Source organism: Chionomys nivalis, chromosome 2 (assembly GCF_950005125.1).
Source record: "Chionomys nivalis chromosome 2, mChiNiv1.1, whole genome shotgun sequence".
Lineage (NCBI taxonomy): Eukaryota > Metazoa > Chordata > Mammalia > Rodentia > Cricetidae > Chionomys > Chionomys nivalis.
The window spans coordinates 84,578,955-84,605,715 of record NC_080087.1 but is presented as its reverse complement, the minus strand read 5'-3'; the positions used below and the strand labels follow the sequence as shown (position 1 = coordinate 84,605,715).

At 49.3% G+C, this 26,761-nt stretch overlaps 1 protein-coding gene across 4 annotated transcripts; it reads left to right on the top strand.

Moving 5' to 3' along the window:
* Nucleotides 1–5,219: 5,219 nt before the first annotated feature.
* Ffar2 (free fatty acid receptor 2) lies at nucleotides 5,220–8,366 on the top strand. Of its 4 annotated transcripts, XM_057757142.1 has the most exons (4): nucleotides 5,390–5,777; nucleotides 6,073–6,134; nucleotides 6,285–6,456; nucleotides 6,668–8,366. In XM_057757142.1, exon 4 carries the CDS (start codon nucleotides 6,669–6,671, stop codon nucleotides 7,659–7,661), a length of 993 nt encoding a protein of 330 aa, XP_057613125.1. In that variant the 5' UTR covers nucleotides 5,390–5,777; nucleotides 6,073–6,134; nucleotides 6,285–6,456; nucleotide 6,668; the 3' UTR covers nucleotides 7,662–8,366. The 4 variants fall into 4 exon arrangements, with proteins under 4 accessions (XP_057613116.1, XP_057613134.1, XP_057613125.1 ...); XM_057757133.1 differs by lacking the exons at nucleotides 5,390–5,777; nucleotides 6,285–6,456 and adding an exon at nucleotides 5,220–5,307; XM_057757126.1 differs by lacking the exon at nucleotides 6,285–6,456 and having other exon boundaries at nucleotides 5,391–5,777.
* Nucleotides 8,367–26,761: the final 18,395 nt, after the last annotated feature.

Sequence of the window (26,761 nt, the reverse complement as noted above, 5' to 3'; positions counted from 1 at the left end):
CCTAAAACTGACCAGATTCATTAGGCTCTTCCCTCCACAAGAGTATATAAGCAGTTAAGACCACTGACTTGAGGGTCTTTCTTAGACAAGCCAGGCTGCAAAGAAGTCTCTGAGACAAGCTGGACTGCTTAGGAGAGGTTCAGATCAAACGTCCTGGAAGAAACAGAGACCAACTGTGGTGGTCTGAAGGGAATGGCTCTATAGGCTCATATATTTAAATGCTTAGTCATCAGGGAGAGGCATTGCTTGAGAAGGATTAGGAGGTGTGGCCTTTGTTGTAGTAGGTGTGTGTTTGTTGGAGGAAATGTGTCTCTGGGGCTGGGCTTAGAAGTTTCAAAGGTCAGGCCCAGTCTTTCTCTCAGTTATTGCTCCAGCACCATGCCTGCTTGTGCTGTACTTCCCACAATGATGATAATGGACTAAGCCTCTGAAACTGTAAGCAAGCCCCCAGTTAAATGTTTTCCTTTATAAGAGTTGCCTTGGTCATGGTGTCTCTTCAGAGCGATAGAACTGTGACCAAGATACCAGCCAAGCTATCCACTGAGTCATGGGGAGGGACAGTCTCCAACCTGCTGAGTCACCTACACGCTGTGCAGTGAACTCCAGGTTTCCAGCTTTTGTGAGCTGTCACCCATGCTGGGGTGGGCTTTAGTGATACAGCTGCCTTTGAGTTATTTGTGTTTCTGTAGTAACCCCTCATCCATATTCCTGACTCACCACAGTCAAACTCATTGATTCACCAAGCTGGGCTTTGATCTGTCCTCAGTTCCCTATTTGGGTGTGTAGCTGTTTGTCCACAGTTCCCCAGGGACAGTGTCACACAATGAGTGCAGGCTCATCTTTGGTTACTCAGCAACTCCTCCTTGCTTTAAAAAAAAAATACATGAATAAAGTACCATGCCTTTAATCCCAGTATGTGGGAGGCAGAGACAGGCAGATCTCTAAGTTTGAGCTTAGCCTGGTCTGCAGAGCCAGTTCCAGTACAGGCAGGGCTCCACAGAGAAACCATTTCTTAAAAAACTAAAACAAAATGAAACAAACAAACAAACAAAAAACGTTGACAGCTTTCCTTCTATTGCTGGTCAGCTCTGTCTCACTAGCAGCCCCAAAATAACCATACAGAGACCTATTATTAATTACAAGTGTTCAACCAATAGCTTAGGCTTATTACTAGCTAACTCTTATATTTTAAATTAACCCATACTTCTTATCTATGCTCTGCCACATGGCCCTGTACCTTTTCTCAGTACGACATGCTCATCTTGTTCCTCTCTGCATTTTTCAAAACTCTGTGTCTCTTCCCCTTCTTCTTTGAGCTTTCTTTTTGTTTCAAGTCCTGCTTAAAGTCCAGGTATTGGCCAGAACTTGGATTTCTAGGAACCATATATGAGAGTTGTAGTTGGCAGTGTCCTGGGAAAGCAGAGAAAGCTGGGCACCTCTGAGGAAAGCCCACAGGATACCAGGTGTGATGGAACATGCTTGTGAACCCAGCACTTAGGCCACAGAGCTAAGGGAGTAGGCCTGTCACATGAAATGACTGTTCAGGTTTGTGACAAGTGTCTTTTGATCTTCCACAGGATGGACCGCAAAAAATCCTTCTCTGATGGTTGTTTCATGTCAATCTGACACCATCTAGAGTCCTTTGGAAGAGGGACTCTCAGTTGAGAAAACACCTCCATCAATAGACCCGTAGTCAATCTATAATGTATTTTCTCAATTAATAATTAGTGTGGAAGTGCCCAGTTCACTGTGGGTGGTGCTACCCCTTGTCTGGTGGTCCTGGGTGGTATAATTAAGCCTACTGAGCAAGCTATGGGAAAAAGCCAGTAAGCAACATTACTCCATGGTCTCTGCTTCAGCTCCTGCCTCAAGGTTCCTGCCTTGAGTTCCATGCCTGACCTCCCTGAATGATGGACAGTTTCCTGGAAATATGAAATGAAATAGCCCTTCCCAAGTTACTTCTAGTCATGGTGTTTTAGCATATCAATAAAAACCCTAAGTAAGACACGCCAATTCAGAGAAGTATCAACCTCCCCACCCACCTACACACACACCATTCTACGGCAGTCTGATAGGTTAACAGCATCAAGGCACAGAATATGAGGTGTGAGCAGGAATAGAAGCAGGTTCTTGGATAAGGAGACTGCTTGCCCTGCCCTAAACACCATCCACACGGCGACCCATGGATCCTGGGCAGCCAGAGGTTAGCAAGGTTCCTGGTCATGTGGGAAGGATCCGTCTTTGGGAGACTAAGCAGAGGAATGAGTTGACTCAGGCAGGCAGTACTCTCAGACACTTGCTCTCACTGAATCTGGAGGGCGCTTTTTAAGTCTTGGAATCCTGGGGGACTCTGGACATGTAGGCAGTGGAAGGAAGGGGTGGGTGGGGAAAGGAGAGGGACGAGGGATAGGACATGTGACATGTGGAATGTCCCGGGAACACAGGTGTGATGGCCAGAGCTCCGGCTTCATTTCGGATGGACTGTGAAAACAGGGACTGCTCTAGGATTCATAGGAACTTTGAAAACCATCTGATTCGAGAGAAAGGGTCTTGTGATGGAGCCCAGGCTGACTCTGAACTCTGGATCCTCCTGCCTCCTCTCCCGAGGGCTGGGATTTACAGGTGTGTGCCATAATGTGTCATTTCTACTCCCCCGCCCGGGCATCTGGAGACCCCAATCCAGGGCAGCATCTCTGACTCTGACCCCATCTATTTATACCTCTGCATCTGTAACACCTGTCTCTGTGGCCCTGGGCTCTTGACTGACCAGCACTGATGGGCACAGAAGGTTCACTCCCTGTCACCCTTGCTATGTGGGGGCTACTGCTTTGCCGGAAGAGCTCCTGGCTTCTCTGTCACATTACCACGGTTGATCGGGTTCCTAGACTATGAAAGAAATGGTACTGTGTCTCAGGTTTGCCCAATTACGGCAGCTAGGGTGCAGCCTAACACAATGGTGGCATCTAATTTTGTGTCTCTGAGGTAAAACTGGAAGCTGCTTTGGGAACTTGACTTGAATCACATTCACTCAATGCCAGGGAAAGACTCCTGGGGCCGTGGAATCAGAGGGCAGTGTGGCTGTCCACTCATGACTCAGCATGAGGCTGAGGGTTTCCTTTGGAAATTCCTTGAGCCTAAAAGCGAGGTTTTGCTGTAGGTGACACAGTACCATTAGAAAGGAAGGCATGAGGGGACAGGCAGAAAACAAGAGGCTGTTCTGCTCCCCGGGGCTTGCTTGCCAATAAGCTTCCATTCTGCAGTAAGTCTAGATCACCATGGCTATTAATGGAACATCATTAACACAGAGCAACGCTCAGCAGCAAGCCACAGTATGGCCTTCCTTTCTTCTCCTGTGCTACGGTTGGAATCTGAAATGTCCCCTGGGCTCCTGTTCGGAATGCTCAGTCTCCAGCCAGCTGAGGACTATTTTGAAGGCTATGGAGGCTTTAGAAGGTTGGGCCTGACTGGCATTAAAGTTACTAAGGGGAGCTCTTTGGAAGCTTTACACCCCAATCCTACCCCACTTCCCATCCCCTACTCTCCCACCCCCACCCCTGCACACACACACACACACACACACACACACACTCACACACACACCTGATTCCTGATTCCTGTCCTGAGGGCAGTGAGGGACTGGGACATGCCTCAGTAGTAGAGCCCCTGCCTAGAATCCCCAGTGAAGGGTGGGGTGTGGCTCAGTGGCAGAGCCCCTGCCTAGAATCCCCCAGTGAGGGGCTGGGGTGTGGCTCAGTGGCAGAGCCCCTGCCTAGAATCCCCCAGTGAGGGGCTGGGGTGTGGCTCAGTGGCAGAGCCCCTGCCTAGAATCCCCCAGTGAGGGCTGGGGTGTGGCTCAGTGGCAGAGCCCCTGCCTAGAATCCCCCAGTGAGGGCTGGGGTGTGGCTCAGTGGCAGAGCCCCTGCCTAGAATCCCCCAGTGAGGGGCTGGGGTGTGGCTCAGTGGTAGAGCCCCTGCCTAGAATCCCCCAGTGAGGGCTGGGGTGTGGCTCAGTGGTGGAGCCTCTGCCTAGAATCCCCCAGTGAGGGCTGGGGTGTGGCTCAGTGGTGGAGCCTCTGCCTAGAATCCCCCAGTGAGGGCTGGGGTGTGGCTCAGTGGCAGAGCCCCTGCCTAGATGACATTAGTGAAGGACGGAGGGTGTGGCAAACATTCAAATGGCCTAGAACCCATCTCTAATACTAAAAAGAGAGAGAGAGAGAGAGAGAGAGAGAGAGAGAGAGAGAGAGAGAGAGAGAGAGGGCAACATGTTTTTATTGTCCTTGTCTTCTCACACATGTGCTGTGTTTTGCTGTGGTGTTTGGAGACAGGGTTTCTCTGTGTAACAGCCCTGGATATCCTGGAACTAGTTCTTGTAGACCAGGCTGGCCTCAAATTCACAGGGATCCGCACTTCTCAGCCTCCCTAGTGCTGGGATTAAGGACGTACACCACCACCACCTGGCTCACATACGTGTTTTTTAGGACTTTTTTTTAAATGTGTGTAAGTGTTTTGTCTGCATATAGGTATACACAACATGTGTGTTCAGTGTCCATGGAGGTCAGAAGAGGGTGTCAGATCTCCTGGAACTGGAGTTACAGCCAGTGTGAGTCACCATATAAGTGCTAGGAACTGAACTCAGGTCCTCTGCAAGAGCAGCCAATGCTCTTATCCACTGATCCCTCCAGTCCTCTGAAGGACTTGCTAGGATCTTCTAACTTGAAGCTGACTAAGCAGGTCAGAAGAGAGGAAACAGAAAACAAGAGGTGGGGGAGAAGAGGAGGAGGAAGGGATGTAGAGAGCCACTCTTCTGAGAGTGACCACAGGGACACATGACCTTGAGTGAGCCTCACTGTCTGTCCTCTGTAGCCCAGGCTAGCCTTGAGAGTAGCTGGGGTTTCAGGGCTGCAGAGTAGCTGGGGTTTCAGGCCTGTGGTACCACAGACAGCTCTCATCCCCTCGGAGGCTGTCTAACCGGCCTGAGGGAAGGAACCACCACGGCCTCACCAATCACCCTGGACGTCCTTTGCTGTTAGAATTCCCAGGCTCGCTTGCAGAAGGGAAAGGAAAGTTCATAAAATTTGATCTGACCCAGAGTTCCCAGTGCGGAGACTTGGACTGCCGCCCGTAGCTGCCTGGCTCTCTGTCCACCACAATGAGACACAAGCTAGGAAAAGCCCATCTGTCTCAGCTTTGAGGCCAAAGGAAACTTGGGGTGGACAACGGGAGAGCACAAGGAAGTCAGTAGACTGAAGAATCAGGGAGAACGGAGAGCCTCGTTCTGAGAATAAGATACATCCACAGAAGATACCGGTCAGAAAACAGAGAGGACCCGATGGGGATGGGGGTGGTGGCGGCGGGGATGTGGTGAGGGGAGAGCCAGGAAGTAGGGTCAGAAAAATCTGTGGAAGTCAGAATAGATCAAATCTCCCGGGAGAGAGCAGAGTAGCAGGCCCCCCTGCTTTGGGTTGGAGAGGAAATACTGCTCAATTACCGACCTGCCTCCCTCTCTGGCCATGTGACCCATGTTGGTGTAACAGTTTCCCACCAACCAGGTTCCTTATACTTTTTAACTCCCCCGCCCTTTTCTGTAGGGCTGCAGCAATTGCTAAAACTCTCTTGGCCTCTGGCGCCAGAAACCCCTTGAGGAGCCAGCTCTCTATGAGAAGCCAGGCAAGGCAAGCCAGCTTAGGGTCTGCGCTCAGGGGCCAGACGCTGGGGCTTGCATTTGAGGAGCAGGTGTGGGGTGAGGAAGAGGCTGGAGGACGTCTGTCGAAACAAAAGTAATCACCAGTCTCAGACGATGGGGAGGGGGGCAGGAAGGGTGAGGAACCTCGGACCTGGGAATGAAGAAGGAGTTGGGAAGGGCCTATGAGTTAGCAAGGGTTACCAACCAAGTGGGAACAGAGTCACCTGTGTCGAGGTGGCCTCCAGCAGGACACCAGCGGACACACCAGGTTCAGGGGCCACCTGTGCTCACTGGGCTCCCGTGAATGTGTGTCTAAAATTTGGGGGAACAGGTCACAGAGCATCGTGCTGTCTTCCTCCTTGGCTACAGTAGCTTCCCCTTTTTGGTAGGATCCACAGCACTGGACCAGTGGAGAACCAGGTGAAAGAGACCCTGGAGTGGTCCCAAGGAGGTAAGGTGCTGGGAGTCGGGGCAGAGGGCTGGGCACCTGGAGCTGAGGGCAGCCAGTCCAGGCTTGGCAGAGCATACCTTCTGGAAGTTTCTTGTTCCCCCACCTTCCTGTCCTTCCACAGTTTCTGTGCATGTCTTCTTCTTCCACCAGGTTTTGCCACCAGGCTTTGGCTCCCAGCCACAGCCAGCTGTGAGAAAGGGATCTGACCACGGCCACTTCCTATTATCTGTGAAGCTAAATAGGAAAAGGGCCCGGGGAAAGCAGAGGGGGAATTCCCGTGGCAAGTCAAGTCGGTCTCCCCCAGAGACACAGGATGGCAAACGTAATAACTGCAGCTTAATATCCCGCCCAAGGCTAAGTCAATAATTGCTCTGGGCAGTTCTGGCAGGTGGCTCAGGCAAGTGGTGGTGAGGAGCAGACCGCTTTGGCCTGGGAACCAGGGAGGATGTGAACAGCCTGAACTAGAGGAAAAGAGGATCTGCAGGCTGTGAGAGAAGGGGCGGCGAGTTCCTGATCCCTTTTCCATCTTCCAGAATGATCCCGGACTGGCACAGCTCCTTGATCCTCACGGCCTACATCCTCATCTTCCTCACTGGGCTCCCTGCCAACCTGCTGGCCTTGCGGGCCTTCGTGAGCCGGGTCCGCCAACCCCAGCCTGCTCCCGTGCACATCCTCCTGCTGAATCTGACCCTGGCGGACTTGCTCCTTTTGCTGCTACTGCCCTTCCGGATCGTGGAAGCAGCATCTAACTTTCGCTGGTACCTGCCGAAGATCGTGTGTGCGCTCACAGGCTTCGGCTTCTACAGCAGCATCTACTGCAGCACGTGGCTGCTGGCGGGCATCAGCATGGAACGCTACCTGGGAGTGGCCTTCCCCGTGCAGTACAAGCTCTCCCGCCGGCCCCTGTATGGAGTGATCGCAGCTCTGGTGGCCTGGATCATGTCCTTCGGCCACTGCACCATCGTCATCATCGTTCAGTACCTGAACTCAACAGAGCCGGTGGGCACTGAGAACCAAATAACCTGCTATGAGAACTTCACCCAAGAGCAGCTGGATGTGGTGCTGCCTGTGAGGCTGGAGCTGTGCCTGGTCCTCTTCTTCGTCCCCATGGCCGTCACCATCTTCTGCTACTGGCGCTTCGTGTGGATCATGCTCACGCAGCCCCATGTAGGGGCTCAGAGGAGACGCAGAGCGGTCGGCCTGGCTGTGGTGACGCTTCTTAATTTTCTGCTGTGCTTCGGACCTTACAACGTGTCCCACTTGGTGGGGTTCTACCTGCGGCAGAGCCCTCCGTGGCGAGTGGAGGCTGTGGTATTCAGCTCCCTCAATGCCAGCCTGGACCCGCTGCTCTTCTATTTTTCTTCCTCCGTGGTGCGCAGAGCTTTCGGGAAAAGTTTGCTAGTGTTCCGCAAACCCGGCTCCACGGTGCTGGGCAGAGGAGCCAAAGAGACAGTGGAGGGGACCAGGATGGACAGGGGTGGGAGTCAAACAGAGGGGGTGCCAAGCTCCGATTTCATCACTGAGTAGAGGGTCCCCCGAACCTTCCCCAGTCTCTGGTCACCCAGAAGTTGGGCTGGCTAGCAGAGCACCTGGAACTTGGTGAAAGATAAAAAAAATAAAAAGGAAAGACATTCCCCAGCCACGCTCCACTACCGTCTCAGCTTGGCATAAGTGCTTGACTGGATTTTCCTGCTCCAGGATACAAGAAGAAATAGCTACAGCTCTAAAATAAGTGGGGTCAGTGCCTCAGAAGCGAGGTGGCTAATGGGAGGGTATTTTGAAAAGTAATCTTCCTTCAAGCTTGGAAACGCCACCCAGAGACAGCGGTCTGGCTGGTGATGCTGCAGAGAAGCCAATGAAAAACCATTGGGGGAACCTCTGGGAAGAAAAGAAAAGCCCCGGAAAGCTCTAAGCCACGGGAGGGACTGGCGGGGAGGACAGGGGCCGTATCTCTGGTGAGCTTTGTCTCTCTATATCCCTTCGAGCTGTCCCTTTTTAAGTGTGCTCTGTTGGTTTTCGTGTTTTGGCCTTGTCTCCACTGTTACACTGGGGTCTGGGTTGCATGTCTGTCCCCAGTGTCCTCCCACCCAGGCTAGGGTGTGTCTTGGTACTGACGTAGACACTGACCTGCACAGGAGGACAGAAAACCCAGTCTGGTCTGGCAGGTTGAAAATAAAGATGATGGCCACCGCCTAACACAAATGCTCACAGCTTTTGGCACTGGTCTCTATGACCCAGGGAAGGGGGGGATGGCGGACCCAGTGCCACAGCAGAGGGAGAAGGGATGCAGCACCCCCCCCCAAACACTTTCAAATGATGGCATTATGAGGGCAAAGGGAGACAGGAGGCTGATGGGATCCTGTTTAGCTTAATGGCTGGGGAGGTTGGACTTCCTCCTGGATGTGGGTGGGTCCCACCTGGGGCTGCTGATCCAGCAGTGAATTTAGAATGCCTTCTGTCCTCCTCAGAACCCCGGTTGTTCTCTTGTATCAAGCCCCTCCCACCTGCCCTGGGACTCTGGATCACAACAGGCCTTTGCCTGCCCTGTGCCCTCTGTCTCTTCCTGATCCCTCCTGCCTAACTCCTTTCTCCACCAGGACCCCAGTGACCTTTGTCCCCAGTGCAATTAGCATTCCACATGCCCAGAGCTGAAGAGGCTGAGACAGGAGGATTGTGAGTTTGAGGCTAGTCTGGACTACAGAGTTAGACCCTGTCTTTCAAAAGCAAGAAACAAACTTTTAAACACTAGAAAAAAAATTGTTTTGAGACAAGATCTCCTACAGGTGGGTGGGGTTGGCTTTGTACATCTTGTATACTGAGAAGGACCTGAACTCCTTGTCCTCCTGTCCTCCCTTCCTTCCCCCAGAGTGTAGAATACAGGCACGTACCACCTTGACTCTCCTAGAAATAAGATATTAAACCCAACAGCCAATGAAATTGGTTCAGTGGGTAAAAGCGCTTGCTGCACAAGCTCAATGACCTGATTTTGATTCTCGGAACAAAAAGTAGGATGTGGTAGTGTGTAGCTGTAATCCCTGTGCCTCTACAGCAATGTAGGTGGAGATAGGAGCCGGCTAGCCTGGGCTACAAAGCATGACAGAAACAACAGAGATCTACCTGACCTGAACAAGGTGGAAGGAGACTCCAAAGTTGTTCCCCGACCTCCACGTATATGCTCCGTGGCACAAGTGCACACACACACACACACACATGCATACATATACATGCACACATGCACACACAATAAATAAATTAAAATAATTATTTCTATTTGAGTCTATTCTGTGTAGCCTTGGCTAGTCATGAGCTCGCTATGTAGACCAGGCTGGCCTTGAGTTTACAGAAATACACTTGAGGGCTGCAATTAAATCATGACTGGTTAAAAATGAAAATAATTTAAAAGCTAACTGTAGGGGGATGTGGCAGGAGAGAAAACTTGGATAGAGTTCTGGCTTACCGTGACTCTGTGATCCAGTGCAGCTTGCAATCGAGCTCATTTGGGAGCTGTCAGATTGCCCAGTGGGTAACGGTACTTGTTACCACAGCTGATGACCTGAGCTGGATCCCCAGAACCCACATGGTAGATGGGAAGAACCCACTCCTGCAGGTTGTTTCCTGACCTCTGCGTGTGTACCTTGGAGTGTGTGTACACAGTCAAGTGCACACAAAAGCATACAAAATAAATAAATCAGTATTAAATAACTCTAAAGCTCCTTTGATTGAGATAGCATTAAGAGAAAGAATTGAACTAAGTTGGCAAGAGCACCAGCCCACTTAGGGTTGGTTGGCAGCCTGCTTAGAACTGAGCCATACAACTGTAAACACACTAACTCAGGGATTCAAGTGCTGGAAAATCAGACAGAGTGTTTTAGACTTAAAACCATGCAATAAGGCTCAGGCCACAATTCAGTGGGTAAATAGCACCATCTGCAAAAGCACGGGATTTGCCTCCCGAGCACGCACATGAAAAGGACAGCTGTGTGAGACACATCTGTAATCCCAGCTCTCCTGTGGTGAGATACCTGGCAGAGACCGCCTGGAAGGAACAGCTGGTCTGCGTATACCACGGGAGAGAACTGCCTGGACCAGGCAGAAGGTGAGCACGGACTCCTGAAGGTTGTCCTCTGACTGCCATGTGCACTTTGGCACACATCTGTCCCTCCTCCTAAGGCCTCAAAGACAAATGGAGGAGCAATCCTGCCCGCGTTCTCTCTGGGGAGCCAACAGGTTTATTGGACTTCCTTGCAGAGCATAGGTGAGGGGTCACCTACAGGGGTGTGGGTGCTGCTCTCCTCAACAGACTGCCTCGGAGAAGCCTTTACCCAGTAGCCACATGGATGGAGACTCCGTCCCCTCACCGCCCCAAAGCCTAGGCCCCCCATAAGGCCTCACACGGTTAAGGCACAGTTGCAGGCAGCAGGTGACAGGGATAGGCTGGACGCTCAGGTGAGGGTCAAGGGACACTCCTAACCCCCCATGAAGGGTATGAACGGTCAAGAAGGCCAGCTGGCCTGATCCTTTTGCGAGGGCATGCAGTTGACTCCTCAAGATGGGGATTGCTTGCCTCAGGTTTGTCTCTCACGACACCCGTATCTCCACATGCCGTGTCAATGTGTAAAATCTAATGGACAGAAAGATAAAAGTAAATAACAGCGAAAGCTCATGATGATCATGACTGGCATCAACTGCCAGGCACTATGACAGAGAAAGAGCTGGAGACGGTTAGGTAACGTCCCAAGATCAGTAGATCAAGATTTCAAAACCTAGGCCTCACTCTCCAACACCTGCCCTTTTCACAGAAGGAAATAGAGCACTCTAGCTATTTGACCACGTGGCTAGGACACGATAAGACCTGTTTTATAGAAGATGACATTCAGTGTGGCTCCACAAGGGAAGAGCAAAGAGCATGACAAGAAGTCATGTTTCCAGCAGCTGGGGATGTTCAAATACATTAGCTGCTCCAGCAAGACAGTCACTCCCAGTTTCCACGAATGTTGGAGGAAGAGACAGCAAACACGCATGAACACACACACACACACACGCGCGCATGCACACACACACACACACACACACACACGAGGACATTGAGTAAGCAGACTTCTGATAAGCGCTGAGCCGACTAACGGCTGGATCTTCAACCCTGCTGTCCCTAGGTCTTCAGCAGCCACATTCACATCTTGCTAACTGTGAGCTGCTTTTCTGTTGCTATGACAAAACACCAGACAAAAGCAACTTAAGAGCGGCTGAAGAAGAGATGGCTCAGTGGTTAAGAGCACTGCTCTTCCAGAGGACCCAGGTTCAATTCCCAGCACCCACATGGCAACTCACAACTGTAACTGTAACTCCAGTTCCAGGGGATCTGACACCCTCATACAGACATAAATGCAGGCAAAATATCAATGCACAGAAAATAAGAAATGAAAAAGCAGCTTAAGAAAGGAAGGAAGCCTTGGGAAACAGCTCAGCAATGAGAACTCTTGCTGTGCAAGCATGGGGACCTGAGTTTGAATCCCCAGCAGAAGCACAAGATTCCAGGCATGGCCGAGTGTGCTTGTAACCCAGCATGGAGGGACAGAGACAAGCAGAGCCTGAGAGCTCACTGGCCGTGCAGCCTAACCAAAATGGTGAGCTTCCGGTTCAATGAGAGTCTCTGTGTCCGGGCAATAAAGTGGACAGAGGAGGACACCCAAAGTCTTCCTCTGGCCTCTGTGTGTGTGCACACTATCCTCATGTGTATATATTATATCACAAACATAGCATATATACTATATACACACCCTCAGAAAATGGTTTGTTTTGGCTCACAAGGGGATACAGTCCATCATTGTGGGTGTCCATGGCAGTGTGAACATGAAGGGGATACAGTCTATCATAGCGGGGATGCATGGCAGTGTGAACATGAAGGGAATACAGTCCATCATAGTGGGCGTGCATGGCAGTGTGAACATGAAGGGGATACCATCCATCATATAGCAGTGTGAGCATGAAATGTGAGCTGAGGGGATACAGCCTAACATAGCGGGGATACACAGCAGTGTGAACATGAAGGGGATACAGTCCGTCATATAGCGTGTGAGCAGGAAGCGTGATTGAGGGGATACAGCCTATCATTGCAGGGCTACACAGCAGTGTGAACATGAAGGGGATACAGTCTATCATAGTGGGGCTACACAGCAGTGTGAGAATGCAGTGACTGGTCATAATGCATCCTTAGTCAGAAGCAGAGAGAGATGAATGGTGGGGCTTAGCTCATTTTCTCCTTTTTATTCAGCTCAGGATCCTTCCAGCCCATGAAGCGGCCCACCCACATTCACAGTGGGTCTTCCCTCTTCCGCTAACTCATAGTGGAAACACAGACACTACCAGCCAAGTTGGCAAGGAAACTTGACCATCGCACTAATCGTGCACAAAATGGAGTCACTTTGCTTGCAGTGGGGTTAAAGGAAAATTAAAGTAACTAAGTCTGAGAATGCTTTCAAGTAATTCATGATCACCTCCAGTATCATCAGCCCAAGGTCGCTGGAAAATGGGGATTTATTTGTGCAACAAGTATGGATCAATTATCTCACAAATACCTTGTAGCTTAGCTATAAACCAGCCATGGTAGCCTGTACCTGTAACCCCAGGACTCGGGAGGAAGCCAGGGCAGGGACTTGGGTATGGCTCCGTGGGTCAGGTGCAAGCCTGAGGACCTGCTTCTAGAGCCCCACAACCCACATAGCAGCCGGGTGTGATAGCGCACATCTGTAACTCCACCACCAGAAAGGGAGTCAGTCTGGCCAAAACAGCAAACGTCAGGTTTAGTGGAAGAGCAGTTCTCAGAAACTAAAGTAGGGGCTGGAGACAAGCCTCGGTGATTAAGAACAATGATCCCTCTTCCCAGCACCCACAGGGTGGCTCACAATAGCTGGAAAGTTCAGCTTTAGGGGATCCCAGCACCCTTTTCTGGTTACTGGGACACTGCACACACGTGCTGCACAGATAGATATACATGCGGCGGGTCAAACACACACACACACATCAAATAAAAAAGAATATTTTTTTAAATTAAAAAAAAGCTAAAGCTAATGTGGAGACCCACTGAGGGGGACACTCAGTGACCTCTAGCCTACATCACACTCACATGCGAATGGTGTTCCCACACACAGACAGGCACATCCCACACACAGACTTTTAAAAAAGAACAGAGAGAGAGAAAATGCATTTGCTACACTGAATAGCTTAGAGACACAGCATTGAGCCTTGGCTGTTCCCTTCACTACTCTTGGGGCTCTCTAGGAGACAGCTGTGGCCACTTGCCACAAGGAAAAAAAAATCACACAACATATATAACCCAAGAAAAGTCAAAACCCACAACTGGAGTCAAGTTTCTAACTAACTGTATTGCTTTCACATCGACTTTGCAAAGTTTTTAAAATATTGATTTGTGTCGTCTCAAATCAGGGATCTTCATAGACACTGGACACTTCAGTGAAGGATAGAGATCCTGAGGGCACAAAAAACAAGGCACCTGTGCTACCAGGAGGCTTCTGGACTCGTGTAGGAAAGTAGTTAAACCCCATTCAAACCCGGGAGAAATGGTGGCTCAGTGGTTAAGAGCACATACTGCTCTTGCAGAAGACCAGGTTCAGTCCCCAGCACCCGTGTCCGGCAGGCACAGTTGCCTGCAATTTGAGCTCCAAGGGTTCTGATGCTCTCTTCTGGCCTCCTCAGATACCTGCACCTTTGTGCACAGGCACACACACAGGCATAGACAAAGACACACACATTGATTAAAAGTAAAATAAAAAAAGACCCAAGAACCAGAAAGAGTTAACAAGTAGATGTTTGTATTGGGAGGGGGAGGAGAGACAAAGTTGAAAGGAAGGAAGGACCCTAGTTTGCAGCCCTTGTCAGTTTCTGTGACTAAACACTTGGTCCCTGGGGCCAGTTTCTGCCAAAATTAGGATGCCGAGCGTATTTTGTCAAGAGATGCTGGTGATCAGCTCATGCACACAAACCCAACCATCACACCCTGGGAGGGGAAACTTCCTCATTCCCTAGCAACGGGCGGTACAAGGTCTAACAGAAGGCTTCTGACTATAATAAGCCCTAGCTCGGTGGTACTGGCTGCGCCTCCTCCAAGAATATCCAGGCGGCTGCAGAATTCTGGGGCTCTGTTGTGTCCTCTGCTCTGCAGCAGGATGACAGATGGGTAAACAGAAATATTAGTGCCTGGTTAATGAATAACACAGACAGCAACTTAGAGTGTTACCAGGAAACAGGTGGAGGCAGCTGGAGCCCGAACTGTCAGAGAGGGGGTGACTATCACTGAGCCCCCAACTTCCCCTTTCAGCTCAGATGCCACCACACCCCCGCCTCTAAAACCTCCTCTGACCACAGCAGAACTCATGTAGAGTGTGGGCGTTTTGGTCCATTTCTGTGGTTGCCGAGAGCTGAGGGGGGCCATGATGCTCTGGAAGAGAACACACAGCAGTGTTTCATCTCCGCTGGCTTTGGCTCTCCTTCCTCTCAGCTCTGGGCCTCTGAGCATTTTCCCTCTTGGCCTTGCTTTTTACCTCCTGGGGTTAAAAAGACTTTTGCCCCATTTTCTTTTCCTTTTCATTATTTTCTTATGGTCACAGGAAGTGAGGCCATCTCTCATCTACAAATTGCACATTCAACCAGGAAATTGGGGCAAAGATCTTTGAGCCGCCCGTAGTCATTGTCCAGTTACCCACATGGCAGTGGGTGGAGTGTCTGCGGAGGTAGATGATGTGAAGTGGCTGGGGGCAGGGGGATGCCCAGTTGTGGACACTGTGAGCTGTGGTCTTGCGGCTTACCCAAGGAGGGGTTCTCCACAGCACCCCTTTCCCCACGATCTGCCACCCCTTGCCATCTGTCATCCTGAGCAGTGACCAACCTCAAGGAAACGGGAAAGTAAACACAATGCTCACAAACTTAGCTGTGTTCAATAAAAATGTGTGCGACTGTGTGCCGTTTCCATGGTGTCACAGCAAACACAGACCCACCTGAATGTCCACGGTCACAGGCATCCACTCATCCCCAAACCCTGGCCAGGGTCCGCATGCGTCAGGCCCTGAACTTGATGCTAGAGTCCCAACGGTGGCTAAGGCCAGGTGGATAACCCTGCTTCCTGGCGGCTCGCACTCAGTGGAAAGGCAGACAGACAGACAGAACAATAAATACCTCACTTCATGGGGCGCTGCGGGGGGTGGGGTGAAAGGAAAGGGGGAGGCAGGGGAGGAGAGCACAGGAGACGGAGCGATGGTGATACCTGTGTTAAAGGTGACTCGATGATTGCCTGTTACTTTGCATGCAAACCTAAGAAATAAACTAAAATATGATGACAGTATCTTTGAAGAAGGAAGAAGTTACTTAGGAGGCAGAGGAAAGAGGATCAGACTTGGGGTGTACAGTAAGAGCTTCCCTCAGAAAAAAAAAGGAAAAGGAGAAAAATGATAAGGAGAAGAGGGGAAAAGGAGAAGGGGGAAGACAAGGGAGAAGAAGGAGATGTGAAGAAAGAAGGAAAAGGAAAAGGAGGCTAGGGAAGGAGAAAAATCCCGGAAGCCTCGGCTGCACCCTGAGATCTTGCCTCAAAGACAAGGAAGCGACTAAACACACAGAACACACCCGGAGGAGACACCAGTACTGTGGAGATGGGAAAGCAAATTGAAGGCAGAGAACAACTTCTCCAGGCACAGTGGGTTGAAAACAATGTGGGGGAATCATGTCTGTTGAGAACCAGAAAATTAACGCTCCAAGCAGAGCCTAAGACCCATGCAAGGTCTGACTGAATGAGGTGACTGTGCTGGGTGGGACCGGGCAGGGATGGCTGTGGATTTGCAAGCCCAGGGGTCAGCAGCTGCAGATGACAGAGGGTCTCTTAGGTGCATGACAAGAAGCACATGAAGCACCACACCTGGTCTTTTTTGTTACTTTTAGAAAAACGATATAAGGGCTGGAGAGTGAGCTGCATGGTTAGTAGTTTCTACTGCTCTTGCAGAGGACTCAGGTTCGGTTCCCAGCACCCACACAGTGGCTCAGAATCACCTGTAACTCTAACTCCCCAGGTGATCCAATGCCCTCTTCTGGCCCCTGAGGGCAACTGCACACACACACACACACACACACACGCATGCACGCATGCACGCATGCACGCATGCAGGCATAGTATAGCAGGTCAAACTATTTACTGTGAAATACTAGCATCCTTAGCCCTATCCCTCCAACATGGCCGTATCCCTCTTCTTGGTGGAACTGCTTCCACTTCTTTTTGTTTGTTTGTTTTGTTTTTTGTTTGTTTTTTCGAGACAGGGTTTCTCTGTGACTTTGGAGCCTGTCCTGGAACTAGCTCTTGTAGACCAGGCTGGTCTCGAACTCACAGAGATCCGCCTGCCTCTGCCTCCCGAGTGCTGGGATTAAAGGCGTGCGCCACCATCTTCCAGCCTGCTTCCACTTCTTTTCAAGGAAATATTTACCTCATCGTATCTTTAAGAAGTGTGCTGGCAGTCAGGTGGTGGTGGCACACGCCTTTGATCCCACCACTCAGGAGGCAGAGGCAGGCAGATCTCTGTGAGTTCAAGGCTAGTCCTGTCTACAGAGGGAGATTCAGGACAGCCAGAGCTACACACAAAAACCCTTTCTCTTAAACAAAACGAATAAAAGCAAGAATGACAAAGACAAGGAGGAAGACAGTGTTTCTCCATACCCGTGGTCTAAATGATTCCGTTATCTTTTCTCAGCCCCTTCCTGAGGGAGGAAGGAGTACAGAGGGCATGAATGGAGCGGGTGGGAATCTCCCAGGGTGTCCTTGAGGCTACCTTCCGCCAGCAACTCAGGGAAAATGGAGTCTATAAACCTGAAATTAGGCTTCACATAATGTGATTTGATTATACTGTCAAGTTGGGCGAGCTCTGAGGTGCTTGGGTTGTTTCCGCTTGGGCCAATAGGATTTTCTGAAAAAGCAATTCCGGGTGGGGGAAGTTGGACTTCCAAAAAACTAGGGGTCCAAGAAAGGAAGCCAGGAGCCTCAGTATTCCACTTCCTCTCACCCCTTACTCATGGGACACTCTCTGTCTTCCAGCTGTGGTCACTCCGCAGCCAGCTTTACTCTCCCTGATGAGAACAACTGACCTCACATCTGACGAAAGGGAAGAGACCTGGGCGTCTGCATGAGTGGTCTGGGAATAGAGCAACTGTGGCGGGGTCAGCTAGATCACCATGGCCTGTGGACAAGTCGGCTGAGGGCCAGCTCCCTTGATAATTGACCCAGCACCATCTCATGGCCCTGAACTGCATAAAAGTGGAAAAGGCGGGTTGGAGAGATGGCTCGGAGATTAAGAGCACTGGCTGTTCTTACAGAGGACCTGAATTTAGTTCCCAACAACCACATGGTGGGTCACAACCATCTGTAATGAGATCTGATGCCCCTTCTGGCCTGCAGGCATATATGCAGGCAGAACACTGTATACGTAAAAAATAAATCTTTAAAGAGAAAGAGAGAAGCTAGCTGAGATATCCCAGTTTGTCTTCTGTTGTAATAACGTTATAACCAAAACCAATTTAGAATGTCACTACCAAAAGCCATTAGGGGAGCAAAGGGTTTATTTCATTTCCAGGCATACAGCTCATCTGTACTGGGAAAGTCGGGTAGGAACCTGGAGACAGGACCTGAAGCAGAGGCCATGGCTGGGCATTGCTCTCTGGCTTTTTCTCCATGGCTTGCTCAGCGTGCTCTCTTGTTCAGCCCAGGGCTGCTCCAGCCACAGTGCACTGGGTCCTCCTGCATCATTAGCAGTTTGGAAAACAAGTCCCACAGATGTGGACATGGGCCAGTCTGATGGAGGCAATTGCTCACTGTGGTTCCCTCTTCTCGGGGGGAGCGGGCGACTCTGGGCTGTGTGGCGTTGACAGTAAAGGCAGCTATGACCTGAGCATCATCAAGCAAAGGTATATGTGGTCTCTCTTTGCTCTTGACTATGGATATGATGTGTCCAGTTGCTTGAGTTCCTGCCTTGATATCCCTAAAATGATGGACTGTACCTTAAAATTCCAAGTCAAATAAAAAACTCTTTCCTCTCCTAGGTGGACAGAAATGAAAACAGAATAATGAGTTACTTTTGTGTCATTGCCGCAGCGCACCTCAGCAGATCAGGAAGCAAATGGCTCTGGTGTAAACTGACCCCAGGGCCCAGCTCCTATGAGACACTTCCTCAAACCAGGTTACACTTTTTAAACTTTCTGCATGGTCCCCAAGTAGCGCTCCCTGCTGGGGACTGGGTATCCAACACCTGAAGACATTTTGCACTCAAACCTCATTCAATTCACTTTCCACTGGCAAGTCTTGTGCTGTTGCCACATTTCCAGAGCCTTCTGCGAATTTCGCAGTAGGATCTTGGTCAATGCTTGGCCTTTCCCACTATTAGGCTTAGTCCAAGCTTCCCCGGACATCCAAATCTATTACCAGTTACTGTTCACTCACCAGTTGGCAGATTCCAGCGGTGTTGTGTCCTCTTGCATGCTCCCTCAATTTGTGGGTAGTTGTTTCTAAACAACTTCTTTTTTTTGTTGTTTTTTTTTTTGTTTTGTTTTGTTTTGGTTTTTCGAGACAGGGTTTCTCTGTGGCTTTGGAGCCTGTCCTGCAACTAGCTCTGTAGACCTGGCTGGTCGCAAACTCACAGAGATCTGCCTTCCTCTGCCTACCCAGTGCTGGGATTAAAGGCATGCGCCACCATCGCCCAGCTCTAAACAACTTCTTTATTGTCATTAGATCCTGATTTCAAAGGGCAATAAAGGGAAATTCATGGGGCTGTGGTATGGGACAATTCTGTATTCTGTCAATTATGTTTTAAATAAATGCTGATTGGTCAGTAACCAGGCAGGAAGTATAGGTGGGACAACCAGACAGGAAGTAGAGGTGGGTCAATGAGAACAGGAGAATTCTGGGAAGAAGGAAGCCCATTCCTCCCCAGTCCTGTCCAGACACTAAAGAAGGAAGATGTGACCTGCCCTGCTGAAAAAGGTACTGAGCCATGTAGCTAACATATACTAGAATAATGGGCTAATATAAGTTATAAGAGTTAATTAGCCTTAGCTAATGGGCCAATCAGTTTATAACTTATGAAGACCTCTGTGTGATTTTCTTTGTGGCTAAACAGCTATGGGACCTGGTGGGAGGACAGAAACCCCCAACAATCAGGCCTTCCTGTTACAGGGCTGGAGATATGTCTCAGCAGTGATAAGGGCTCGCAACTCTTGCAGAGACCCTGAGTTCATTTTCCAGCACCCACCTCAGGAGACTCACAGCTGCCTATGACTCCAGGAGAACCAGCTTCCCTTTCTGGCCTGTGCTGGCACCTAGACACACATGGCAAATACTCACACAGACACAGAGAGACACCAATAAAAAATAAATCTTTAAAAACAAATTAATAAGTCAATCAATTCCTTAAATCCTTTTTATTACATGTTATTGATTTATTGTGGGGGTAACACATGGTACAGAACACAAGTGGGGGCCAGAGAACAATATGCAGAAGTCTGTTCTCCCCTTCTACCATGGAAGTTCTGGGGATCAAACTCGAGTCCTCAGACTTAGCTCAGTTCCCACTGCTGATGCGTTGTACTCAAACTGTGATTTGCCCGTCCGTCAATCCATCTGCATAGACTTAATGTCCATCAGTCTGCCCGCATGGACTTACTGTCCATCCTTCTATTCGCATGGATTTACTGTCCATCAGTCTGTCTGCATGGACTTAATTCCCATCCTTCCCACAACGACTTGCTGTCCATCAGTCTGCCCGCATGGACTTGCTGACCCTTTGTTGGTCTGGACAGGTGCTCTTTTACCTCTGCATCTGGACTCAACTCTGCAGCTCAGTTCTGATCCTGCAGCTGTCGAGCCATCAACTGCAGCTCCATCCCCTCTCCAGCCCCATCCTGGACTGTTATCCCCCTTACAGACTACTGTGTCCCCAGTGGTGTCTCTGCTTTGGCTTCTCGGGCCTCTTTGAAAACCCTTCAAGTTCTTTGGAATTTTAACCTCTGGTCATTCTGCAGCCTACATATGGCCATGCACATGGATGTAATTACTGCACGATGTGCAATGTAATAATTATAGCAATTGAGTAATTGAGGTTGGAAGAAAGGAACCGCTAAACCAGGCATTGTGGCATACACCTTTGATCCCAGCACTTGGGAGGGAGAGATAGGTGGGTTCCTGTGATTTACAGGCCAGCCTGGTCTACATAGTGAGTTCTGAGTCACCACGGCTACTCAGTGAATAAGCCTCAAAAATATAAAATAAAATAAAATAAAGCTCTGTGCCTTCCTCAGTCAGGGCTGAGGAACAATCTGACAAACTGCTGTCAGTGACGCTGCCTTCACTTCCTTAGCGTTGTTGCTGTGGCTATGATAAGATTATCTAACAACAATTAACGTGAAGCAAGAGACTGACCTCGCCAAGGTCATGTAATTCATAGGTCATGGGACAGGAAGAAGACAATGGCAGTAACAGCAGTTCCCTCCACTGCTCTGTTTCAGACCCATGCTGTTCAAGGATGTCACGGTTGACACCCAAGCTGACCTCTGTCTTGAGAAGCTCAAGTCTTGTCTTGATACTGTATACTGTCCTTTTCCTGTGTGACTTTGTCCACTTAAGAAACTCACCAGTTTTCCTTCAGGCTGACTCACCCTGAATGTCTTTTCTACCATATAGTCAGGGTCAAGCTTCACTGAGTAGAGGGGCTCCCTGGGCTGTGTGCCAAGGTGCTCTCTTTCTGCATTGATTGTAATCTCATTCCAGCCATTTGCAGAGGGAGATTTTTCTTAAAGATTTATTTATTACGTAAACATATTCTGGGTTCTGCCTGCATATTTGCCTGCCCACCGGAGGAGGTCACTAGATCTCATGATAGACGATGATGAGCCTCCATGTGGGTGCTGGGAATTGAACTCAGGACCTCTGGAAGTGCAGCCAGGGCGTTTAACCTCTGAGCCATCTCTCCAGCCCTGAGAGGGTGTTTTCTTAGCCTGTGCAGTGGTTTGAATGAGATGTCCAGCATAGTGCCAGGCAATCTAGGGCAGCAGCAAGTGTGGCCTTGGGGAGCTTTGGGAGCTTAAAGACATTTGCAGATGCTCTCTCTGCCTCCTGCTTCGCTCTCTGCCTCCTGCTTCGGTTCCAGGTGTCAGCCCTCAGCATCCTGCTCCAGTACCATGCCTGCCACTTCTCCTCTGAGATGGCCTTTTATCCTTCTGGAACCATGGGCCCAAACAAACCCTTGCTTCTACAAGTCGCCTCTGTCATACTGTCTGATGGCAGCGAAGACTGGTGAATGCTAAGTCCTGGAGCTCCTGTTCTAGGCTGACCAGAGGCCGTGCCTCTGTGAGCCATGCCGTCTCCCAGCTCGGAGAGACCCCCTTGGCACCGTAAGGAGCGCAGCACGGGTTCCACTGCTCATCGTCCTTGTTGAACTAGTTAAATATGCTCTAAAAGGTTTTTTTCTATCTTTACTGTGTGTCTCTGTGAACTGAAGCCACACCCATGCTGAAGACTGTGGGAGGCAGGTTCGCTGGTTAGAACTTCCTGCTTGTGGAGGGTTGAAACTTTGCAGCGCCAAGAGCCAAATTATGAGCTATCTCCACCTTTAAAAGCCATTCATTCTCAACTCTGCCAGGTCTAATATCTTTTTTGGTGGATAACACTGTCTCAGTACATAGCCCTGGCTGACCTGGAACACTGTAGACCAGGCTGGCCCTGAAGTCAGAGATCTGCCTGCTTCTGTCTCCTTAGTGCTGGGATTAAAGGCCTGCACCACCATGCCTGGCCAAGCCCTAAGACATCTCTCTGACCACGGGGAAACCTTTTGCAATGTACCATAGCCGCCCCCTAGCTTCTAGCTTCTACCTATCCAATGCTAAGAATGCTGCCAGACAGCCTCTGAGGCCCCCAACAGAGACCACCATGTTCTGTCAGCCTGCCTAGCTGAGGCTTCTACCGACATATTTGAAAACTATCTTGATTTATGGCTTTCTTCAGTTATGTAACTAAAAAACTAACCGCTCTGGAAGATGGTATCTGGGACCAGCTGAATCTGTGTTTCCAGGCCATTGTCACTCATTTAGCTCCTTCCCTCTGAGGTGGCAGGTGTGTTTTGGCGTCAACATCTTCCTCCAACCAGCTGAGCTGCAGGAGGCTGCAGTAAAGGATGTTTACACAGTTTTACAACACATGTATTCCACCCCCGTCACAGGGCTGAGAACCTCACGATGCGTCAATCAAGCCTGGCGCTACCACAGCCAGACAGGAGACGCTGCCCTCCAGTCTTTAATTGTCCAGCAGTCACATCAACAGGTGCTTGAAAAAAAAAACTGAGACAAAATTAACATTAATGATATAAGATCCAGGGCCAGGGGATGGCACATACCTTTAATCCCAACACTCTAAAGGCAGAGGCAGGCAGATCTCTGGGAATTTGAGGCCAGCCTGGTCTACAGAGTGAGTTTCTGAGGGAGTTCCAGTATCCAAAGCTACACAGAGAAACCCTGTCTTGAAAAACCAAAAAAACAGAAGCAAAAACAAAACTAAAACAAAAACAAATAAATAAATATATAAATAAATAAATGAAAGATCCTATGTATTCAGAAGATTGTTATTTCAGAATGCAATAGATAAAGAACGGTGTAGGAGGTCCTTCTGTTTATGTGTTGCTTTCATTGGTTAATAAATAAAGAAACTGCTTGACCTGATAGGGCAGAACTTGGGTAGGTGGGAAGACAGAACTGAATGCTAGGAAGAAGGGCAGACAGAGAGAGAGAGAGCTGCCATGGAGATGCCAGGTCAGACATGATGAATCTTTCCCGGTAAGCCATGACCTTGTGGTGACATACAGATTATTAGAAATGGGTTAAATCAAGATGTGAGAGTTAGCCAATAGGAGGCTAGAGATAATGGGCCAAGCAGTAATTTATTTAATATAATTTCTGTGTGGTTATTTTGGGTGTAAGCTAGCCAGGCGGCCGTAACCAAAAGCAGGCCCTCTCTTCCTTCTGTAACAAAGAACTATTGAGAAGCAGGGTGTAGTGCCATAGTTCATAGGCTGAAGCAGGAGGCTAGAGAGTACAAGGCTAGCCTGGGCTACTTAGTAAGGCTCCAGCTCAATTTACAGTGTGTATGTGTGTTATGTGTGTGTGTGTGTGTGTGTGTGTGTAAGGGCTCAAGACCTGCCTCTAAGTCTCATGATTTACAACCCCTTAATTCAGGACCTAATGCTATAGTCCAGCTTTCTTCCTTCAGCTCCTGCAGTGGCCACAAGACTGAATAGAAGTTCTCAGCCTCGTTTATGGTTCTCCAGCCTCCCTCCCAACCTACATCTCCAGCCTTCAACCTTCAACATCTTCACCAAAACCAATGTTACTGACAGTATTCCCAATGCAGGCCTTTTACTACCAAAGGGGTGTGTGTGTGTGTGTGTGTGTGTGTGTGTGTGTGTAAGTGCACTCACAAGCACATGCATGTCTGTCTGTCTGTCTCTCCTGGTCTCCAAAGCATTCATTCTTTTTTTATTTTTTATTTTATTTATTTATTTATTTTTGGTTTTTCGAGACAGGGTTTTCTGTAGCTTTGGTGTCTGTCCTGTAACTAGCTCTTGTAGACAAGGCTGGCCTCGAACTCACAGAGATCTGCCTGCCTCTGCCTCCTGAGTGTTGGAATTAAAGGCGTGCACCACCACTGTCCAGCTTTTTTTTTAATAGTTATTTTTACTTTATATGTGCATGAGTGCCTACATGTATGTCTTTGTATCACATGTATGCAGTTCCTAAAGAGACCTAAAGAGGGTATCAGATCCCCTGGGATGGTTGTGATCTGCCACATGGGTGCTGGAAATGAACCCTTGACGTCTGTCTGCAAGAGCAGCCAGTGCTCTTAGCCACTGAATCACCTCTCCTGAGTATTGACCTTACATTTTTGTTATAAGGTAGGAGCTGTGGTACTTGATAGCAAACCCAGCACTCAGGAGGCGGAGGCAGTCACAGTAAGCATGAGACCAGCCTGGTTACATGGATTCTTCGGGGACAAACCAAACTGCACAGTTACATCCTGTCCCAAAATAATCTATGTCAAAACTTTGATTATAGAAATGTTATAATCTAAGGAGGTTGGAATACAGTGCAGTGAACCTTCGTGTATTGTCATACAGCTTTCATAATTGGTAACTTCGTTAGCCCGGTACCCTCATCATAGCAGATTATTATGAAACAAATTCCAGTTTTTCACTAAATCTATAAACTTATCATTATAAACCTCAAGGTGAAGATTCAATTGTAAAACTACAATTACTTTTTTATTTAAAAGAAAAAAGCTAAGCATTTCTGTGTGTGGGGTGGTGGTGGTGGTGGTGGGGTGTGTGTGTGTGTGTGTGTGTGTGTGTGTGTGTGTGTGTTTAGACAGTCAACCTGGACAGGGACTCTACCACTGAGCCACACCCCAGCCCCTCACTGGGGGATTCTAGGCAGGGGCTCTACCACTGAGCCACACCCCAGCCCCTCACTGGGGGATTCTAGGCAGGGGCTCTACCACTGAGCCACACCCCAGCCCCTCACTGGGAGATTCTAGGCAGGGGCTCTACCACTGAGCCACACCCCAACCCCTCACTGGGGGATTCTAGGCAGGAGCTCTACCACTGAGCAACATCCCCACATAGACTTAAAGCTGCTGAAGTCTCTAAGCTGCAAATCTTTAGACTTTGAGGCAGGCCCTAAGCACTTGTGGGCCCGAGTACACAACACACACACATATACCTCTAAACTGAGATATGGCCCAGTTTATATTTTCTTAATAAAAGTGTGCTGGGCCTATACCTTTTCTTTAGCATCCCCTAAACCATTTGTTCTTCTGCAGTGGATGTGTTCAGCCCAGCAGGAAGACAACGTGCATGCTTTGGTTTGCAGCAGGAGCCCTTGCACGCAGTTCTGGTGGTGACCCTTGCTTTCCCTTTGCTCTTCTTCCTACAGGGTTTCTGATGGGGAAGCAGGGTTAGCAGTGCTCTGGATGCCTCGCAGGGATGCCGGTCATCCCCTGGCTTTGTGAATTCCTCCATTGTGTTCCCCTGCACCCCTCACCCACAAAGCGGTAGTTAGATCTCTGAAGTCTAATTCAATTTATACTCGGCCTTCAAAGAGAACATTTGATGGTGTTTCCAGTGGGCAGAGGCTTGGGGAGGTCTCCGAGAGTGAACTGCTGCCCAGGCTTTCCAGGTTCTTATCACCATCAGACAAAGAAAGAATTCAGAGAGAAGATCAAGCTCGGGACTTTGAAAGCTTATGCTCACGGGTGAGTCCAGGCTCCATGGGAGAGGCCACAGCATCCTGGGTAGCAAACAGCTTTAGACGAGGTTTAATGACAGAAGGGATTTTATGACCAACTGTAGAAAAGGCCGGGAACTGCGCAAGTGCGTTCGAGTTTTCCCCAGGAGAGCTTATTCCCACTTTCTGTCTTTATGTGAGAAGTCTCACCTGGAAAGGTGGCTAGTTAGGAGTATCTGCTGCTCTTGCAGAGGACCCAAGTTCAGATCCCATCAGGAGGCTCACAACTGCCTGAAATGTAGCTCCGGGAGATCTGATGCCCTCTACTGGTCTCTTGTGGCATTGCATGCACCTCCCTCCCTCCCTCTCTCCTTTCTTCTCTCTCTCTCTCTCTCTCTCTCTCTCTCTCTCTCTCTCTCTCTCTCTCTCTCTCACACACACACACACACACACACACACACACTCATAATTACATGGTGGGAACAGATGATTTCTCAAGGCTAATAATATAGAAGTGGCATTTTAATGAAATAAAAAGTAGCTTGATCTCATTCCTCGTCATGGTCAGCCATGTTGGCCCCAGTGCTTTGGGTGGCATTGGTCTTCATGGTTCGAACAGTCACATCTTGTTACACATCACTGTGCCATGTCAGCCTCCAGCTGCCACACAGGTTGCCTTTCTCTTCCCCAGACACATCTGGCCAGCCTTAGCAGGTGCATCTCTGCTCTCCCCAGACCTGCAGACACACGTCTCCTTATCCCCTATCTCCATCTCAGTGTTAGGCAGATCCATGAGATCCCAGGATGTCAGCTCACAACCCTGGGTTATAAAGGAGTTTATATCAGGGGTTATAGATGGGTTTTTTATAAAGGGTTTATAAAGGGTTTACCAAGGGTTTCCATTCCCAGGTTTTGATTTTAGGTCCTGGAGGTGCTGAATGCATGCTCTCTCACTGAGCCATGTGCCCACCCTTCCCTCTCCATCACCATTTTAAAACAGGTTTCTAGAAGCTGCTGTGCTAAAAAGCTCTGTCTTCACATTGGGCCCACAAGGCAGCTGAAGCGAGGCGAAAGCCTGGCGTTGCCTTCATTTTACAACTTTCTCCTTTACTTTGGGTAAGAAAAACTGTCATTTGCTCAAGGAGCTCCTGCTCACACAAGCACCCCACTCCCTTCAAGACTCGGGGCCTCAGAGACAAGCTCTGCCCTAATTCACCCAAACCTAATTCTGAGATTCCAGGAAGCACAGAACCTTGCAGAACAGACTGAACAAAACAGTTATCAAGCAAGAATTACAGTTACAATATTTATATCTACTTTAT

Bases quoted from the DNA above. Each gene is read 5' to 3' on its own strand.
- Ffar2 (XM_057757151.1), top strand. From the start codon at position 6,669: ATGATCCCGGACTGGCACAGCTCCTTGATCCTCACGGCCTACATCCTC.